Raw genomic sequence first — 15,321 nt, 5'->3', positions numbered from 1 at the left:
AAAAACAATATTTATATACAGTTCGTAGGTGTCTGGAACGGATTAATCGTATTTACATACAATCCAATGGGGAAATTAGGTTCGAGTCACGACCAAATCGGGTTGCGACCAAAGTTACGGAACGAATTATGGTCGTGACCAGAGGTTCTACTGTATTCCTCAACAAAAACTGTATGAACAACATAATTTGGTCAGTAAGTTGTCATAAAATATGCATGTTTAGGGAAAACTTAGCGATCGACTTTAATGAGTAGGGCGTGGGTGAAATTCCAAAAGAGGTTTTAGCGCTTCTTCAGCAGAATACCGGGTTCAGTGATTTCGTTGTTTAGTCTGCAGCCTGATGAGCCAACTGGGTTCATATTTCTCAGGAAATTCTCTTCAAGTGTTGCCATCTCTTCATTTGATTAATGTTATTATTAATGTACGATTAATCATAATACAACAATTTATTATTAAGAGAGTAAAATCGCGAAGTAAACCTCACGAACTTTGCAGGATGTCGCTTGATAGACCTTCCAAAGCCGTCAGCAATGCACCCTAGACTTTGTATTAAAAAGTAAACAAGACCCTAAACTGGTACAAGTTACCTGCAATTGCTCATGAGTATACGTTCAGTAATGTCCTCATGTCACAAGGTCTCTAGAATGGCCACGGGTCGCTTTGGCAAAATGTTTATCACTCGGGAAACCCAAAGTCGCTAGATTTTTCTGACGAAATCGCTAAGCTGGCGTGCAACTGGATTGTATTTTACCGATCCTCACCATCGGCAAGGTGTGGCCGGCTGTGAATCCAATGTCACTGGGTGGCCTGACATTGTGGGTAAGTGGCATTCGCCAAACAACGCGGATGGAGTGTTCATTTTCTTTGAGCAATTGAACAAACCCAGTACTTATTTATTTATATCCAAAACCCAGTCATAATAGTGAGAGATTTATGTACAAGCGCAGTGTAATATTTACGCAATAAATTACAATGCAGCCGTGGAGTACACGATTTACATTCTGCTCCCGTGCCAATCATATATCCTGTGTCTTCTTGAGACAAAATGTCATGGAGATGAGGCTGGCTCTGACACAGCACAATAAACAGCAAAACCCTCCATGCCTCCTCCCTACCCTGCCCCCCTCTACGGCCTCGTGATTCACCCTGGGTCGGCACTCACTTCACTGGGCAGAAATTCTAGGCAAGCCCTTGGTGGTGGTGGGAAGGGAAAAATTATCTCATTGGTCATTATCATCAGCCATGTTCATTCCAGTGCTGCTGTGGTGCAACAATCCCCCTCAGCACCTGCACTCGAGCTCGCTTCGTCGCTCCCGCCTTCTCAGAGGACGTTCCCGGACGTGACGATTGTTTAGTAATTAGGTGAAATGGCCTTGGTTAAATATTGTTTCGCGTAAAAGCAGTGCACGTTTTAAACGCGAAATATTAACAATGTAAGTGTTTCATCATCATCATCATCAGCCGCGATCAATCGACTGCTGGGGGTGATGTCCTGTGGTCAAGACGAGTGACAGCCAAGAGATATAACGAATCCAAGAGTGGTAAAATCAGCTCATGTGCATATGCTATGTGGATTGTGAGAGATGGCAGCGACTTGGGAAGGCCTGTCGCCCAGCAATTAAAATGTTTCTGACTGAAATATTTTAATATAATCAGCTGGAAATACTGCAGGTACTCTGATTAATTCTGAGAATAAGATATATTTATTTTATTATTTACCAGCTAAGACCCACTGAGCTATATAGTAAAATTTAAGGAGCCACAAATGATAGCTCGACGAAGTGGCTTACTACGTGGAAATGTCTTGCGGCCAAAGACTCTAAATGCATGTTTTCTAAATGTGGAGGGAAAAACCGGAGGATCCGGAGAAAAATCCAAACGACCAAAGGGAGAACACGCAAACTCCAAATATACAGCAGGCATCGTCAGGGTTGGGATCGAATCCACGACCACCTCCACACCAGGCGAGGTAGTTGACATCTCGCCACCGCGGCGCTATGCCTCACACATACTGCGAGCAGCCTCAGGCTCTTCTCGAGAGCCTGAAGTCTGACAGAATATTGTAGGTCAGTGACTACATGTTAAAACATGTTGTTTGGCCTACATGAAGCAGGGTCGACTTCGTGTATACACGTGTGCAGCCTTGCCAATCCACCACCTCTGGATGAGGGCCTCCACAGTCTGTGCGGATCATGGGAAGGGTGGGGATGTTTTGACCATGCTGGTCAGTTGCGGTTTTTTGAAGGCAAGCAAAGGAACAAGTGCCATAGAAGTGCAGTACAACAATGGATGTTGCTGCCCTGCGCTGGCCACCACATGATTGTGTAACTACATTGAGTAAAATACCAGTTCACAAAAAAAGAAACTCACAGAAACTGTAAATAAGCACGGGCCCTGAATTATCGGTGGAAATTCCACATTCTTATGGTCGGGGCCAGTCTTTGAAAAAGTGAACCATTGTTGACCTGCTGTGAACGATGAACGTAGGTATGTTGAACTTAAATTTCGATTTAAAGCTTTCGTGACTGCAGGGATTCATCTTCTTGGTTCTTTCGGTAAAGTCACGTAGAAGGGAAATAATAAAATAATAAAAATAAAACATAATAAAATACAATTCTCACGACGTTTTGGCCACAACGCAAGCAGCCGTCCTCAGGTGAAGAACAGGTCTGTCGGAAAGACAGCGTCTGAATGAACACCACCAAGCTTGGCAGCGTATATTTAAGCTGGGTTAGGGGAGGAAGGGCGCCTTGACAAATGAATTTGCATATCAACATAGGAATTTAGCATATTTAAGGAAAATGCAGATATGGGATTAGTCACTACTTGTGGAATGCGTAGGAGGTGGGGGGGGTCTCAAAGTCATATTATGCCCGTGCATTATGTAGGATTAGCAGCAACAAAGGGAGGAGGTAGGGTTAGCAGTAATAAAGGGAAGGAATTTTAATAGTAAGGAGCTGCAGCAGCCAAACCACCACGTAAAAAACTAAAATATAAACTACATCAATATCATCAATATACTAAATATACTCTCCAATAAGCTGAGCTACTAACAGTAAGTCATACATTACAATTCTACGTCGCAAAAAATATAATATGCCTCCAGCTAAACTTTTTCCTTACATCACACGGATCTACCCCGTACTATATGCTGCTATAGTTGAACTTCTTTCGCACCGTATGTCACCAACCTTGCAAATCGGACGTGCGGGGGAAGGACAACAAACTAACCACAAAAAGTGGTTCTTAAAGAAATTCGTTTTCAGTCAGAGCTGCCAACCGATGTCTCGGTGATGCACGGTTCAGGCGAAGCAGTGGCAGAGTGACTACATTATCAGCATAGGGGGTGCGGCAATCAGTCAAGTGGGGCCCCACCAATATTTGATTTGTCTCGCACGGTCGCACCTAGGCAATTATATATCGCGGGCTCCTTTTTCCTCATCACATCATTACATACGTTTTAGTTATTTGACACTGTTGTTGAAAACGCATCTCATGGTGTTTGTCAAGGGGGCCCCAACTCGTAGCTTTGGCCACTGGGGGGTGCCCCCACACTTGTTACACCACTGAGGCCAAGTTAACCCTAAAGAAGAAGGCCCAAGTCAGGTAGGTGCTGCTGTTTGCAAATGGCCAGAAATTCAGCCCAATTCACTGCAGTTGTAGCGCAGTGCCTTAACCGCAGTGATAAAACCATTTCTGACCAACTGTAACTCCAGACGCACATGTGCGCACACACAAAGGCAATGAATATGCACTTGAAAACACCGTAAAATATCTTGGAGGTTTGCCATCGTGCGAAATACATTTACTCGTGCTAAAATATTCAAACATAGCAGCCAGGGGTAAGTGACTTTTATGATTACGGATAGCAGGAGTAAACTGTGTTAAGTAGTAACAGACGAATGCCACTTCTGGATCAATTAACACACCTGATCGCTCGATGCACAATAATGGGGCTTTGAGCGTACGCTGGTGAACCCCTTGCTCCCACTGTGCATGTTAATGAACAGCCGGCGCCGCGTGGAAACCCACCGAGTGCGCAGAATGAACTGCAGCGGCACTTCGCCTCAATTGCTTGAGCCTGCGCAGATTATTTCGTGAGTATAATGAGTTGACAATTCCAAACAAACGTTTTTGTTGCCGCGATATTCCGGTTGGCAGCGTTGCACAAGTGCTGAATAGCAAGAGCTCACAAAACCTCGTGTGAGTAGCGCTGTCCTGAAAGGGGAAACAAACATTAATTATATACGTGCTGTTATTTAATTTGGACCGAAGTTGCGACCACCCATAACATCCATCGATGAGGCTAAAATTGCATGGTTACGCATGAATCAACAATTAGAAACAATCCCATTTATGAAATGTATTTAGAAAAATAAGGAATCTTCTTCAATGCATTTGCCCCACTCATGTGGAGTCCACTGTCCTTGCCAACCTCCTCCACGCTGCCCTTCCCTGCGCCATCTCCCTTTCCGCTCCCCGGGCCACCATGTCTGATCGCACCGCATCGCCCAACCTATTTTTCTGCCTTTCTCTTGATCTCTTTCCTTCTACTTGGATCACTTGAACCTTCTGACCCACATCATTTTCCTGCTGTCTCTCCACATGACTGAACCACACCAATCCTTTTCTCTCTATCATCTTCTCTGTGATTTCTATCACCTTGAGTCTTCCTCTCACTTCTTCATTTCTCAACCTGTCCTTCCTTGTTGAACCCAACATCCACCGCAACATCCTCATCTCTGTGACTGCCATAGCTTGGTCCTCCCTTTGTCTTGTACCCCAGCACTCGGCCCCATACAACAGCACCGGCCTCACCACCGTCTTGTACACTTTTCCTTTCATCCAAACTGGGACCCTCTTATCGCACACCACACCAGTCATCTCTCGCCATTTCAGCCATCCAGCCCTTGTTCTTGTTCACAATCTCTCCTTCTAGTGATCCATCAGCACGCATCATTGCACCCAAGTACTTAAACGCATTAGTCTTCATTAACTGGTCACTTCCAATTTGCAATCCTCCTGCATTATTGGCACCGAAATTTGCCACCATATTCTCAGTCTTTGTCCGACTGATCCTCAACCCATTCCCTTCAATATTTTGCACCCAGATCTTCAAATAATCTTCCACTACCCCTCTGCTTTCACCGCATAGCACAATGTCGTCTGCAAACAGTATACACCAGGGGGGCTCCCTCTGAATATATCTCGTGTGTCCATAACATATACAGTGAGGGATAAAAGTATTTGACCCCCTGCTGATTTTGTACGTTTGCCCACTGACAAATAAATGATCAGTCTATAATTTTAATGGTAGTTTTATTTGAACAGTGAGAGACAGAATAACAACAACAAAATCCAGAAAAACGCATGTCAAAAATGTTATAAATTTATTTGCATTTTAATGAGGGAAATAAGTATTTGACCCCTCTACAAAACATGACTTTGTACTTGGTGGCAAAATCCTTGTTGGCAATCACAGAGGTCAGACGTTTCTTGTAGTTGGCCACCAGGTTTGCACACATCTCAGGAGGGATTCTGTCCCACTCCTCTTTGCAGATCTACTCCAAGTCATTAAGGTTTCAAGGCTGACGTTTGGCAACTCGAACCTTCAGCTCCCTCCACAGATTTTCTATGGGATTAAGGTCTGGAGACTGGCTAGGCCACTCCAGGACCTTAATGTGCTTCTTCTTGAGCCACTCCTTTGTTGCCTTGGCCGTGTGTTTTGGGTCATTGTCATGCTGGAATACCCATCCACGACCCATTTTCAATGCCCTGGCTGAGGGAAGGAGGTTCTCACCCAAGATTTTATGGTACATGGCCCCGTCCATCGTCCCTTTGATGTGGTGAAGTTGTCCTGTCCCCTTAGCAGAAAAACACCCCCAAAGCATAATGTTTCCACCTCTATGTTTGACGGTGGGGATGGTATTCTTGGGGTCATAGGCAGCATTCCTCCAAACACGGCGAGTTGAGTTGATGCCAAAGAGCTCCATTTTGGTCTCATCTGACCACAACACTTTCATCCAGTTGTCCTTTGAATCATTGGCAAACTTCAGACGGGCATGTATATGTGCTTTCTTGAGCAGGGGGACCTTGCGGGCGCTGCAGGATTTCAGTCCTTCACGGTGTAGTGTGTTACCAACTGTTTTCTTGGTGACTATGGTCCCAGCTGCCTTGAGATCATTGACAAGATCCTCCCGTGTAGTTTTGGGCTGATTCCTCACCGTTCTCATGATCATTGCAACTCCACGAGGTGAGATCTTGCATGGAGCCCCAGGCCGAGGGAGATTGACAGTTATTTCGTGTTTCTTCCATTTGCAAATAATCGCACCAACTGTTGTCACCTTCTCACCAAGCTGCTTGGCGATGGTCTTGTAGCCCATTCCAGCCTTATGTAGGTCTACAATCTTGTCCCTGACATCCTTGGAGAGCTCGTTGGTCTTAGCCATGGTGGAGAGTTTGGAATCTGATTGATTGAGTGCTCTTCTAATCTCAGCTTGTTACCTGTATTAAAGACACCTGGGAGCCAGAAATCTTTCTGTTTGAGAGGGGGTCAAATACTTATTTTCCTCATTAAAATGCAAATCAATTTATAACATTTTTGACATGCGTTTTTCTGGATTTTGTTGTTGTTATTCTGTCTCTCACTGTTCAAATTAACCTACCATAAAAATTATAGACTGATCATTTCTTTGTCAGTGGGCAAACGTACAAAATCAGCAGGGGATCAAATACTTTTTTCCCTCATTGTACATATATAAATCATCTACCATCATGCTGGTCACCCCCCCCCCCCTCGTGTGCCATGCTGGCCTTCATAGGTGCTCGCTTACACCACTTGCCACAAAAGTCTGTTTAGGCTGTACAGGGAATCGTTGTCTTTGTTGTATGGCTCCTAGGTCGACTCAGCCTAAAATAAGTCCCTGGTGCAGTGCGTAAAAATCACCACTGGGGAAATAGAGGCGGCTGGATGTGGTGTTGACCACCCACCCCCTCGCGTGCCATGCCAGTCTTCATAGGTGTCCGCTAACAGGACTTGCCCAAACAGTATGTTTAATGCTATATGGGAGATCTTTGTATGACCAGTGGGAAGGGGTAGTGGTTAGCACAATTCCCACTCACGAGCAATAACAGACAGATATCTGAACCGGTTCTGAGCATCCCCTAGGTTAACCCAGTCTTAAATGAGTACCTAATGCGTATGTAAAACATCAGTACTGCGTAGCCAAAGGTGGCTGGCGTTGTGCAGGCTATCCTCCCTCTCATGTGCCATTTCAGCCTTCATAGGTGCACGCTAACAGCACTTGCCCCAACAGTCTGTTAAAGGCTATTCAGGGGATCTTTGTATGATGCTGAGAATATCTCAAGATCAATGAGGAAGTGAGCAGGTAAGGGAGGTTTCAACACGTGGTGTTGAGAAGAAACAAAGAAGGTGCAACACGAACGGCTGTGGAGATGCCACTGGTGCCCGGCAGAAGGAGCCTGAGGGAGACCGAGGGTGGTGAGATGTATGTATTTGTATGTTGAACTAGTTTCACACCGTACATAGCCAACTACGCTAATCGGAGGTGCAGGGGAAGGACAAACTAAACACAAAAAGCTGTTCTAAATAAATTCGTTTTCGATCTAGATTTAAATGCACATAGCTCCGGTGGCTTCCTAGTATTGGAAGGAGGAGCGTTCTAGACGGCCGCAGAAGCGCATCTGAAAGCACGTGATGCAGTGACCATCTATCTTCGATTGTTAGCCAAATAAATAACTACATCGTCTGGTATGCAGGAGGGCGTGGGTTCGATCCCGACCCTGACGGCTGCTGTATATTTGGAGTTTACAGGTTCTCCCCGTGGTCGTGTGTATTTTTCTCCAGGTCCTCCAATCTTTCCCTCCACATTTAGAATCAACATCACGCGTTTAGAGTATTTTGCTGCAGTAAATTCCCACGTGACAATGAGCTACTTAGTTGAGCTATCATTTGTGATAGCCAGGTCACTTCTGAAAAAGAGCTACACAGCTCAGTGGGCCTTACCTGGTAAACTAAAAAGACTTTTGTTTAGTTTCGAGATGGGAGCATGCAGATTTGAGCAGCTAACCCCACGCAGCAATCGGACTTCTGGCCAAGAAAAACATTCCATTGCACTTGTTCGTCAAATCAGAGCGGTCATCTCAAGAGGTCGGTAAAATGAGTTCCACATTGTGAGAAATCAAAATTGGTCGTCCTATGGAGAGACTGGCCCCACCATAGGAATGTGTAATTTCCACTTCAAGGTCAGGGTGCATATATGGAGATGAGCGTCACCTGATGCGCTTACGAGTAATACTGCATGCGAGTATTTCGACACCGCCGCAATAAATACATTTGTTTAACACGCTTTCACGATCAATATCATCCATAACAGAATTTTTTTGGGTTAGATCGCATACATATATAAATGTGTCGTTAAACCCGCCACTACTCGACACAGCCACATTGTGGGAATGGATACCCATTGTGATTTATATGCATTCATTAATCCCCCTCCCAACTTCTCTAAAGAAGGGCTCACAAGTGACGTCATCACATCTGCCCCTCTATTTAAGGAACGAAATAGGAAGATTTCTCCACAAATCTGGCTGTCGCCTGATGAAGCTGGTTGTAATTACAGTGGTTCCCCGGAGATCGAACTTAATTCGTTCCAGAAGGCCATTCGAACACCGATTTGTTCGAACACCGAATTAATTTTCCCCATAAGAATTAATGTAAATGACATTAATTGGTTCCAGACACAAGAAATCTATCATTATAAAGCATTTTTACACGAAATTTACAGTAATTACATGCATAAAATCATATAAAAAAACAAGAAACACAATACATAAATTAAATAAATGAATAAATATATGGAATAAATGAAATAAATTAACATTGAACTTCACTTTACCTGTAGTAAGGAGAGTTGATGGCTTGAGTGGAAGCTGGTGAGGAGGAGGAGGTGGTGGTGTTATTGTTTGGAAGGGGAGTCCCCTTTGTCTGGGCAAGCGTCATGCACGCTGGCCATACGCGTCTCAGCCGTACAGGTTCTTTCAAGTCGCGATTGCCCGTTCGACCTCCGAATTTCGTTTGGTTTCCGGGGCAAAAAATGTTCGGAAATGTCGTTCGAACACCTATTTGTTCGAGTTCTGGTGCGTTCGATCTCCGAGGTTCTACTGTACTGGCGAAACATCGTACTCAGATTGTAAATGTTGTGGCCTTGCTCTCCAACACACCGGTCTGCTGTACTAGTAACGAATTGGCATGTTCTATTTACGTGACAACCCTTAGTATTTGGCTGTGTCGGGTGGTGGCAGTTAAACGACACATTTATATATTTGTGCGATCTAACCCCCCAAAATAAATCTGTATTATGGAAGAAATACATAGCTTTCACTCAGTTTCACAGTATAATATAAATAGTATACAGACCTGGTACGCGCCTGCGTGCTTGTGGTGGGCTCGTTTTCAGTATTTAATATCATCAAGTACACAACAAACATGAAAGCACAAACAATTGTAATAACTTATTACCGAGCATTATCTTCGACGCACTCGAACTTTGCTCTGGCACGCGACGACGCAGCCGTCGCAGCACGACCCAGCGCCGGCCCATCGAAGCTTTGCACAAGTTACAAAACACAATTTTAAACATCGTTAAGTATTAAACAAATGCGTTCATCGTCGCCGTGATTTCTCTCGGCATGCACGGCACTCAATCATCCCGATATTTCTTTTTTGCAGCGGAAAGGTTTTTAGCGGCAGGAGTTGTGCCGTCTTATCTCCGGAACGGTCATATATCAAATGCGTGTGCTGGATTTTCAATCGGCCCTTTGCTTCTTATACGTATTTAAGTGACGATTAAAGCATAATCTCTGAACGTTGTGATTGTCCTTGTGGTTGAAAATTTGCGATGTCGCCGTTAATTAATATTGACGTCAAAATTGTGGTGGAAATTCTCAACTCTGTAATTGAATAAGAAACTGTATTGGTTTTAATTCCTTCAATTTTTTTTCCTGTTCGTATAATTGGCTGATTAACAAACAATCCCATGTGTGGGTGACCATAATTGCTTTCGGTTATATATTTGACATATCAGTGATGAGTTAATAGATTAAATCATTTGAATGTTTTATTTTTATCATGAGGGTATAATTGTCAGGCGCTTTATATATTTAAACTTCCACTGTGCAAGAACCTTTGAAAGCTGATGTAAAGTGATAGGCTGTTTTTTTTATCCCAGCAGCATATGCTCATCAACAGCCCGTTGAACAAGTGCCTGATGTTCCCACCAAGTATGTGTCTGTTCCGTGTCTGTGTGGGGGGTTGCGGTGGCGCATTGGTTAGTGCACCGCACTACGAACCTGGCGACCGGAGTTCGATTCCCACTCACAGCCAACACCAAGTGATGATTATCTGAGCCAGTCGTCCTGGGCCTCCCCGACCTGGTGCGGTGTGTAAAACATCGCCACTAGAGAGACAAAAAGGCGGCCGGGCGTGGTGCTGGCCACCCACCAACCTCATGTACCGTGCCAGCCTTCATAGGTGCTTGTGAACAGCACTTGCCCCAAAAGTCCGTAAAGGGATATTTTTGCGTCTTTGTGTGCGTCTATCATTGTGTGTCTCTGTGCATCTTTCTGTTTCTGTTTCTATCTTTGTTGCTCTCAGAGAGACAGAGAGCCGTCGAGATGCAGAAACACATGTCCGAGCCGAAAGGCATGGGGCCTTGTAGTGCAGAAATATTTATAAAGTTATGCGCTGCCTTGGCAAATCGTTGGAAATGGTGTAGTAATTAATTTTAAAAAAAGCTTACTCTTGAAATACTATTTTTGGTCTGGAAATACTTTTTTGCTGATACACATAAACATGTTTTATTTAAAGCTTTCGTGGCTGCAGGGATTCATATTCTTGGTTCTTTCGGTAAAGTCACGTAGAAGGGAAACAATAAAATAATAAAAATATACAACAATAAAATTCTCACGACGTTTCGACTGCAACACAAGCAATCATCATCAGGTGTGAAAAACACAGCAATGATGACACACCCGATGATGATTGCTTGTGTTGCAGTCGAAACGTCGTGAGAATTTGATTGCTTTATATTTGTGAAGTATTGGAAAATGACGGCAGGAAACTCCTTGACGGGAACACACTTCTTTTATTAAATCTTGACTTGTAACGATACAACGCGTGGCCTCTCTTCTTCACAATGCGGTCACCATACAACGGTACAACTCGTGACCTCTTCTCTCCGCCCTACGCTTCTCTTGACTCTCGTAGATTCTGTGCTGCTGGCTCTCTGTGCCTCGTGTAGACTCCGCGCCTCGGCTACACTCTTCTCTCGTCTCGTGTAGACTCTGCGCCTCTGCTACACTCTTCACTCGTCGCGTGTAGACCTTACGCCTCTGCTACACTCTTTACTCGTCTCGTGTAGACTTTACATCTCTCTCTGGCTACACCGTATGCATACTCGGCTCGTGTAGACCTTTCTCTCTCTCTGGCTACACCGTATGCATACTCGGCTCGTGTAGACCTTTCTCTCTCTCTGGCTACACACTATACATCGCTCAGCTCGTGTAGACCTTTCTCTCTCTCTGGCTACACACTATACATTACTCAGCTCGTGTAGACCTTTCTCTCTCTCTGGCTACACACTATACATTACTCAGCTCGTGTAGACCGTTCTCTCTCTCTGGCTACACACTTATACCTTACTCTCCTCTACTCTCCATTACTCTCCTCTCCGGGCTCTATCTCTGCACCTTCGTCTTCATTCTTAGATGGTTCCACTTCTGCCCTCTACTCCTCTGTGCATCACCTTATATATCTCTTCCTCCCGGGAGACGGAGCGGATGCGGACCTCAACGTCGGCACCGCTCCTCAGTTACCCAATCACCACGCGCTATCTCTACGATCCATTTTCCCCCCAGCGCGTGTTTCCACTCCCCGACCAATCACACCGCGCTGCCCCCCGATCACTCCCTCTCAGCGCATCACCGGCACACAGCCAATCAGCAGCACTACCCCCACCCGCGCACTGACGCCTGCTCCTCCCCGTCAGCGCGCGTCACCACACACACACCCGTACATACGCGCTGGCACACAACGTATACACCCAGCGCGTATCACCACTACATTTGTATTGTTTCCCTTCTACGTGACTTTACCGAAAGAACCAAGAATACACATAAACATGTTATGTTTGTGCAATGAGACTGACCATTGTTTAGTTCTTCATAGTTACGGTACTCACAATTGGTCTGTGCAGGGCATAATTGCTTCATGCATTCTAAGCTTAACGGACTTTACAGTGTTCATGGAGAGCTCTTACATATGACATCAGGCAACCCTGCAGCATTGCTTTAACAGGCCACACACGCTGCTGATGAGACTCAGAGAAACCAAAACCAGTTTTTTGCCCGAACAAAAGTTGCTGGGGAAAAAGATCATTGGTCTCCGAGGCTGATGCATCTAAATTTGATTTAGTTTCTGGCATTTAACATCTCTCATTCCTTTTTCCTATTAATTAATTCATTATTTTATTACCCATGGTCCGACAGGCCAGTGCGTCATTTTTTTCTTCATGAAACACATTTTTTTATGGACATTATTATTAGTAGGTTCTTTACGAATGTTGGTTGTAATTAGGTAAATATGTACAGAAGGTAGGTTTCAGAATTTTGTCGGGGGCAGGTTGGTGAGATGAGGTCGGTAGGTGAATGGGTGTGGGTACTTAGGCAGGTTGGTAGTTTTCACATGCCCACTTTTACCAAAGCATTATGAACAATTGCAAGTAAGTACCAACGTCATATTGTCTGGTTACAAAGCATTCGGCTTCCGTAGCACGCGAGTCATGCGAGAGTAACAGTGAGAAAAATCTGTAAATATTGACTAACCTTCAAAGTATGGGAAAGCCTTCCTTCATAAGTGGTTTTACAATTTTGCGAGGAAGTCTGGAGGATGCCCAAGGCGTAAACACGCTCGCAGAATGTGTGTGTGTGTACGAGCGTTCTGAATAGCATGCGGACCTGTCCACACACGTCATTTGTGTTCGAAGCTTGTATTCGTTTTACTGTGCATCTTTACCGTGTTTCTTAGTCTGTGGGATTGTTTTTCTTAAATTGTTTGTGTTACATAATAGAACGGAAAATTATTCTTGTGCAACGGTGGTGTGCTAGGACCTAGTTAAGAGTGATACATTTCACACACAAGTAGTTTATACAGCAAACCCTTAATATTCGGGGGTCCAATAATCGCGGTTTTCCTTATGCACGTCGAATTGATTGTTGTGCTGTTTGCAGCATTGTGTTTTCAGTATTAGTGGGGTTATGTTTTAAGTATTCACGGGGTTGCGCTAAAGTATTGGTGGCCGTAGCTCGCTACTGACTATCCGTGGTGAGGCGTTGGAGCGGCGTGGGTCATGGTTGAGTTGTCCCCCACGCGACACCGCTCTCCTGCCCTGTCAGCCTCTGACTGCTGCACCATTTGCAACGTGAGCACTCTTCTTTACGTGCGTATACAGTACCGTATAGTAGCCAAGTATTTAATCGTGCATCGATATTTTCACTTTTAAATATGTTTGTGTTCATGATTATTAAAGGTAAGTTACATAACACTGCTTGAGCGTATTGGCACAAATAGCAGAAAGTGGAAACAAATGACAATGTGCAGGGGACACCTACGGCCAATCTTCCCATGGATCGTGATGATGATGATGGTAAAGAATGGAAGTGACACGATGGAAGTGATGTCACTTCCACATTTTCGGATTGACCCCAAAATTTTTGTTCCCAGATTATCCCCAAATTGTATAACTAGCTTCGTTTTTTATTTATTGAATTAACCAGAAAATTTGGATCATGGATAATATCCCCATTTTAACTAAACTATTAAACTTTTATTTTATTTTACCAGATAAGGCCCACTGAGCTATGAAGCGCTTTTCAGAAGCGACCTGGCTATCACAAATGATAGCTCAACAAAGTGGCTTTCCGTCATATGGAAATTACCTGCAGCAAAATACTCTAAACGCATGTTTCTAAATGTGGAGGGAAAGACCGGAGGACCCATAGAAAAATCCACGCGACCACGGGAAGAACATGCAAATCCAAATATACAGCAGGCGTCAGGGTCGGGATCAGGATCAAACCCACCACCTCCTGTATACCAGGCGAGCTAGTTTACATCTTGCCACAGTGGTAACCTACTACCCCCCAGTGAAGCATGTGCATGAAGCCACTCGAGCTCTCTGGGAACATTCTTGAAAATCAATTTAAAGTCATTTTTTCTGTCATTAATGCAATGTCAAATTTTTGTCAGCCTAGGTAGGTATCTAAAAAGATGAGAGCTGCAGGGATGTGTCGCATGATTTATGTGAATTCTGTTAATGGAGAAAATGTGTTTCATGAGATAGCGCAGCAGTGGAAGATGGTTAGAAAGCAATTGGGAGAGAGGGTGAGAGAGGGGATGGATAAATGTGGGGACATCCTTCCCCGTCTATCTGTGACAAGGTTGAGAAGTGACGCATTTGCAGCTTGCTGCGGAGGTCCACGGTTCAAGCCCCTGGTTAATACCATGAGGGCATTAACCGTAGAACCGTACCGCGCGGCCCACTTAACAGTGGACGTTAAAGTTCCCGCGACATTATTCGGAACAGACTTGGCTGTGTCTCCTGGCGACACAGTTCAAATTGCTCGGTACAGAGCAGTGTCATCCCTGACAGCAAAACGACTGCAGGCTGCGCCTATGGAAGACAGCACCGTCGTGATTGCGCCGCCACAATAAGAACACCATGTGAATGCCGAATGTGCTGATGGTTTAATTTGATTTTGGCCTGCAGAGGATTGCAAAGGCACGGTGACCGTGGAGCTGGTGAAGAAGGAAGGCTCTTCGCTGGGTCTCACCGTGTCCGGCGGAGCAGACAAAGACTCCAAACCCCGTGTCTCCAGCCTCCGTGCCGGAGGCGTGGCAGCGAAGTATGTACTCCTGCTTATTTGGTCATTTTCCGTGCGTTCTCAACAAAGCGTGCAATTTTAAAATGTATTTCACCAATTTGTGTGATGGTTGTAGGCAAACGCCACGGTGGAACGGTTAGTGAACTTGACTTTCTAATCCAGAGGTCACCGGTTTGATTCCAGCTCTCGGAGCGGCAGTTAAATCAAAGGGGCACGTTTTTGTCCACCCAGCGGTGTAAATGGATACAGCAGTTCGTTGATCGACACGTTGCGTGTGGTGGAGTAAAGCGTGGGCACGCCCACCTCCTATCAGACATCAGTGCGGAAGAGTAGGCCTAATACTCTCTAATGCCCTCTAGA

General features: G+C 44.8%; 1 protein-coding gene across 2 annotated transcripts in view; it reads left to right on the top strand.

Annotated features, from left to right (window-relative positions):
• The window catches only part of LOC144934731 (glutamate receptor-interacting protein 1-like), a 272,140-nt gene that overhangs the window by 48,663 nt on the left and 208,156 nt on the right, over positions 1-15,321 (top strand). For both annotated transcript variants that reach the window (XM_078860808.1, XM_078860807.1), the window contains exon 3: positions 14,847-14,982. In XM_078860808.1, the coding sequence (XP_078716934.1) occupies positions 14,847-14,982 (136 nt within the window). The remainder of the gene's footprint in view (positions 1-14,846; positions 14,983-15,321) is intronic.

This window comes from Lampetra fluviatilis, chromosome 11, assembly GCF_964198595.1.
Source record: "Lampetra fluviatilis chromosome 11, kcLamFluv1.1, whole genome shotgun sequence".
In the NCBI taxonomy this organism is placed as follows: domain Eukaryota; kingdom Metazoa; phylum Chordata; class Hyperoartia; order Petromyzontiformes; family Petromyzontidae; genus Lampetra; species Lampetra fluviatilis.
Note: the sequence above shows the minus strand (reverse complement) of the source record. Positions and strands in the feature narration are given on the sequence as shown.